The sequence below is a fragment of the Salvia miltiorrhiza genome, chromosome 3, assembly GCF_028751815.1.
Source record: "Salvia miltiorrhiza cultivar Shanhuang (shh) chromosome 3, IMPLAD_Smil_shh, whole genome shotgun sequence".
Lineage (NCBI taxonomy): Eukaryota > Viridiplantae > Streptophyta > Magnoliopsida > Lamiales > Lamiaceae > Salvia > Salvia miltiorrhiza.
Genome location: NC_080389.1, coordinates 26,344,672 through 26,350,486, shown reverse-complemented (window position 1 = coordinate 26,350,486; position 5,815 = coordinate 26,344,672). Strand labels below are relative to the sequence as shown.

The 5,815-nt window shown below is 39.4% G+C and overlaps 1 protein-coding gene across 1 annotated transcript; it reads right to left on the bottom strand.

Moving 5' to 3' along the window:
- Positions 1 to 1,477: 1,477 nt before the first annotated feature.
- LOC131013950 (serine/threonine-protein kinase UCN-like) lies at positions 1,478 to 2,959 on the bottom strand. Its single transcript, XM_057941888.1, has one exon. The coding sequence runs from the start codon at positions 2,779 to 2,781 to the stop codon at positions 1,678 to 1,680; it is 1,104 nt and encodes a 367-aa protein (XP_057797871.1). The 5' UTR covers positions 2,782 to 2,959; the 3' UTR covers positions 1,478 to 1,677.
- Positions 2,960 to 5,815: the final 2,856 nt, after the last annotated feature.

Genomic DNA, 5,815 nt, shown 5'->3' with positions numbered 1-5,815 from the left:
TTTTTCTCCACTTTCAATACACTCAACAACTATTTTTCTTAAAACCCGTGCCACTCCCTCCTAAGAAGTTCTTTCGTGGACGGAGGGAGTAATAAAAATGCCCTAATTTCTTTTAATTGCTTCTTTTTTCAGGCAAAAGGGAATAACATGAGGTTCGAAAGGTTTCTTAGCTTTCCAGAATCGCACATATTACTTCATAATTAATCTTCTTGTCGAAGGCCTCCAAACTAGTGTCGATGCTTTGCCGATTGTCAATTGTTGGCGTCGGTACTTCGCCAATTGCTAGCGCTGGTGGCCAATACGCTCACAAATCTTGATTGCTAGTCGAGAAATACACCAATTGCTGACCCACCCCACCCCTATTCCCTACCTCTACCCTTTTCCTTCTCTCATGCTATCCAACTACTTGTTACAGTAAGGGTTCCGTGATTTTGCTGGAATTTACTGTATTTGTTCAGCGAGTATGGTATCATTCACTCTACTTGACATTCTATTTTTATTACAATTGATCACTCACTGGCACACCTATTATATGGCTTTCTTCGTTGTCTTTGAAGATTCAACTTTTGCTACTTATTTACACCTGCAAACAATGAAATTAGAGGAAGAATCAAAAGAGAACGAAGAAGAAGACATCTTGTAGATTGAAGAAGAAGGAAACGAGAAAGAAGAAGGGGGAAAATAATGTACAACGCGAGGATGGAGGAGATGAGGAAGAAGAAAATATTGGGGGTGTGATAATACTGAAACAGGAGGAAGAAGAGGGAAGTTGCGTTTAATTTAGGAATTAGGGTTTTAATGTTTAATTCTACAGATTTAATCACCAAACTGAAATGCAACATTTAATTTATCGGAATGGTGTGGAGTCAGAGGATTTTTTAGGACAGTAACTTATGTTGATTTGGAAATTATGACAAAAACTTTTGGACTTGTAAAAATAAGACACTAATTAAAATATGACACTAATTAATAAGCGTCGTAAAAATAGGACATTTCTCGGCCGATAATTGGCCGAAAAATGTCTGGCTGATGCAACACTTATTAATTAGTGTCCTATTTTACTCTAAAAAAATTAGTGTCCTATTTTTACAAGTCCAAAAGTTTTTGTCATAATTTTCAAATCAATCTAAGTTTAATGTCCTAAAAAATCCTCGAACTCGAATGGTGTGTGCTGACGAGCCACATCAGCGCCATGTCGATTCCAATTTGAGGAAAAAAAAATTGTGAAAAAATTAAACAAATATCAGAATATTTGATAAAAAATAAAAATTTTAAAGATCAAGAAAAAAATAAAATTCGAACAAAATTCCTGATATTATATGCAATTGCCCCGATTTACGAAAAAACACAATTTAAAGAAAATTGTAGGACTCGAAGAAACTTGGCGTTGATTCGAAGTAGCATTTTATTCCTACAAATCACAACACGAATGAAATAAATTCACGCGCCAGATGTGTGCGTGCACCAATGCAACCACTTTATTTTATTTTTATCTTTATTAATGCAAAGCTTAATCAGCGTAAATTACAACCCATCTAATTCATTCCACATCTGTAACCACTGACATATACTCTTGATTAGCGCCCATTTTCAGGCAATAACTATTCTTAATTCCTTATTTTATTTACAAACGTACAATGAAATCAAAAGAAAAAGAATAATTCTAATTAGACGCCGTCAGAACTCCGCCAACGACAAGTCACTCCGACATCCATCTGGCGGCGGCGACGGCGGCAAGTTCATCCTCCGAAAGTGCTCCTTTACATCAATCCCACCTTCCTTCGGCTCATCCCTCGAGGGCAGAAACGGCGGCCGCGAGACTTCCGTGAGCAGCTCCCATCTCAAGCCCCGAAAGAAACGATGCTCCTTGATCTCCGCCGCGCCCCTCCAGTACCCGAGGCGGCGCGTGGGGTCCTTCTCCAACAACTCCCCGATCAAGCCCGTCAGCGGGTCGGGTTTCCCGATGTACTCGGGTCGGGCCAGCAGTATCTTCCGGAACGTCTCCTTGCGATTCCTCCCCTTAAACGGCGTCGTCCCGTAGAGCATCTCGTAGGCCAGCACCCCCAGCGCCCACCAGTCCACCGAGAACTCGTGGCCGTCGCCTCTAATCATCTCCGGCGCCACGTATTCTTCGGTGCCGACGAATGAATTCGAGCGCTCATTGGCCGAGAAATCTTCAATCGGATTTCTCCGGCTGACGGGAGACACGCGCGCGCTCTTGGCTTTCTTTTTCCCGAGAGCGAAACGGGAGCGGGTATTGGATTTGGGAATCGTGTGGGAATAGAAATGGGATTTTCTAACGGCCAAGTCACGTGACAAGTCGAAGTCAGTTAGAGTCACGTGGCCGGACAGCTGGACGAGGATGTTCTCGGGCTTGAGGTCTCTGTACACGATGCCTTGTTGGTGGAGGTGTTGGAGGGCGCAGACGATCTCCGCCAGGTAGAAGCGGATGACGGCGGGGGAGAAGACACGGTCGCTTTGGCGGTGGCGGAGGACGTTGAGGTCGCCGCCGGGGCAGAAGGGGATGCCCCAGCAGATGAACTCGTCGTCCTCGAAGGAGCAGATCAGGTGGGGCAGGAAGGGGTGGGGAGGGAGGCGGCGGAGGACAGAGATCTCGTGGCGGGCGCGGCGGTGGGCGGAGGATTTCTCGGCTACCTTGAGGGCGAAGGGCTGGCCGCCGGACTTGTCGTGGACGAGGAATACCGTGCCGGTGGCGCCTTTGCCGAGTACCTTGACGGCGCGTAGGTTGTCTATGTGGAGCAGCGGCGGAGGAGTATCCATGATGATTTCACGAGGGGATTACTGTTAGTGTTTGGGCTCCGCGAGAGGAGATCATATATATTGCACGATTGTGCACACATGTGTGTGTATATTCTAATTAGACCAACACCAACAAAACACAGACAAGGCGGGGCCGTATGTGTTGGGATTGTGGATATTGGAGTTAGTGCGTTGGCACTGTACGTACAGGTTTGTTTGGGATACAAGAGCCCTTAAAGAATTTTTTAGGTGGCCTCCACTATTTTTTACGTTGGGTTCTACTCCCTTGTCCCGGCTAAGACGCTATATTTACTTTTTGGCACATGAATTAAAGAAGTTGAAGATTAATATTTTAAATGTATAATAATAAAATGATAAAGTAGGACATAAAAAGTAATAAGGTGATAAAGTAGGAGAAAAAGTGTAATAAGAGAATACTTAATTAGTGTTAATTATGTGTTTAAAATTTCTTATTTTTGCCAAATATATAAATGTATCATCTTCGTTGGAACGGCCCGAAAAGGAATATGTAGCATTTTGGGCGGGACGGATGGAGTATAATTTTATTTTAGGATTATCGTACAAGAAAATATATAAATTTTAATAAAAATTTTAATATTTTCTAAATCCTTCAAAAGTTTATCTTCGGAGAAACAGTACGAGTTTTAATAAAAATTTATTTGATGATGAAGTTATGTATAAAAATAATGTTTAAAGAGTTGGAACTGTAAAGTTGATGGTGAGGTCGTATACAAAACTATAAAGTAAAGAGATTGTGACAAACTTTTTGGGGACAACTTAAAAAATAAATTGGGGACAACTTTTTATTTGAACTTTCAATTAAATAAAAAAAGGGATTTTGGTAAATAAAATAACGAACTATTTCGAATTTGCAATTTTAACGTGACTTTTGAAGTGTGGCGAATTAAATCACCACCTTTCAATTTTTTGCAATTTCGTTCCCCCAATTTTTTTCGATCGTCAGAGTGTTGAATTGGAGCTTATATGAATTAGTAAAGACGATGTCATTTTTGTGAGGCTTAAATGACGTCGTTTCGTACAATTTCATTTAAAAAAATCTCCAAATTATAAAGAAATTGTATCATGTATTTGCACCATAATTTTCAATATTAAGCAATTTTATAGAAAGTAACTTTGTAACATGAATATTATGTGACGAACTAATCCACGTAAATTTCAACTAACAATTCGACAATCGAAAAAAATTGGGGGGACGAAATTGCAGAAATTGAAAAGGTGGTGATTTAATTTGCCATACTTCAAAAGTCACGTTAAAATTACAAATCAAAATAATTTGTGATTTTATTTGCTAAAACCTCTAAAATTTGTGATTTTATTTGCTAAAACCTCTAAAAAATTACATAAATTTATATTTTAGCTGTAATTTAAACCTGTATCTGATTTTCGATGAAATTAGAGATTAATTAGCCGTTGAAATTAAGTAAAATATATTAGTTTTTGCTTCTTAGACCTCAGAGTTTCTAAATACTCGTCATTAGAAGCTAGACCAACATCAGGTGAATTTTCGATTACCAGCTAAGCTCTAATTTAAACTTTTTTAAATTGCATGAAAATTGCAACTTTCACCAAAATTCGTGCATTTTTCGGTCATCATCCCTTTTATTCATTATTTTATTTTATTTTATTTTAATTTTAAATATATTTTTAAATTAAATTAAACATTAAATTTAACTACAAAATTTTTATTAAAATTAAAATTAAATTTAAACCTTACATTAATTAAAAAAAAAACACTACAATAATAAAAATTCACCCTCCTTGACAATAGTGAATTTTCGTGGGGTTAGAGCCGAGATTGTTTGGGGACGATGGTTAGGCCGGAGTTCCGGAAACTTTCTCTTCCGCTCTTTCCCTCTGTTGTTTTCGTCTTCTAGACGGGTATTCTTTTACCTTTTTACGATTTTTTCCACTGGGTTTTCCGTAAAAAGGTTTTAATGAGGCTCGGCCCTTAGTCTGTTTTTCTTGTGCTTTCAAGGGTTTTCTTAGGTTTTTTTCTTTTCTTTTTCTAATAAAATCGTAGTTTAATAATAGTGAATTTTCGTAACCATCTTTTGGTGAAACTCCAATTTTGCCGGAGTTATTGTCGACGTATCATTGCCTATGAGGATGAAGTCGAAGAGATCACATTGCGTCTGGCTGAAAATATTTATGACTTTAACGTTGTTTTCCATGGTCACAACGTCTTTTTCGGTTTTCTCCCCTGTGGCCGACGACTAGGTCTTCTTCTTTCATTCCCCTTGTCTCTTTTCGCTGCCTTTTGGCGTATAGACCTTGTTGTGATGCTCGGCTCAAATGAAGTCGTTGTGTAGGCCCAATCAGATCTCTTTGAAAGCTTGGCGGAGTGGACGTCGTTGCTGGTGGATGTAAATCATTGAAACTCGCGTAGAATTCGCGAAACGTGGGGATATTTGAACAAAAAACTATGTTTGGTTTGATACAATTGTTGCGCTGCCATAGTGATTTGGTCATCACTTATGTCGCTCCTCCAATTTGAATGACATTTTTGTATACAGCCTCTCAAACCATTACGTTATTTTGAATTCATTGGAAATGTGACTTGATTTGTTTTATGTCGTGTGGAATTGTATTGGAAGGTTGTTGGTCGTTTTACTTCCTAACGATATCCCCAATAGGCGAGAGCCTTTTGATCGGGTCCCTTGACGGCGTTCAGTGTCGCCTTGGCCCATAAAGTGCACATGAGCTCCATCTCCGTCGGGTGTAGTTCCTGTATTGCTTGGTCTTCGTCGGCATGGCGGGTATTTTGGCGACTTCATCACCTTGAACAAAACTTTTGTTTAAGTTGATTCCATCAAGACCCGCTAGAGTGAAGACATTTGATTCTTGAGAGAATGCCGAAAAAATATCGTTACAAGAATTTGGGAGCTCGGACGACCCCCCAAAATTTTGTGGGTTGTTGTTCCACCAATTTCAAAATTGATGCTCCATTTGTATATGAATTGAAGATGGAGAATAAGATGAAGAAGAGAATGATATGAATATGAAGGAGGGAAAA

Bases quoted from the DNA above. Each gene is read 5' to 3' on its own strand.
- LOC131013950 (XM_057941888.1), bottom strand. From the start codon at position 2,781: ATGGATACTCCTCCGCCGCTGCTCCACATAGACAACCTACGCGCCGTC.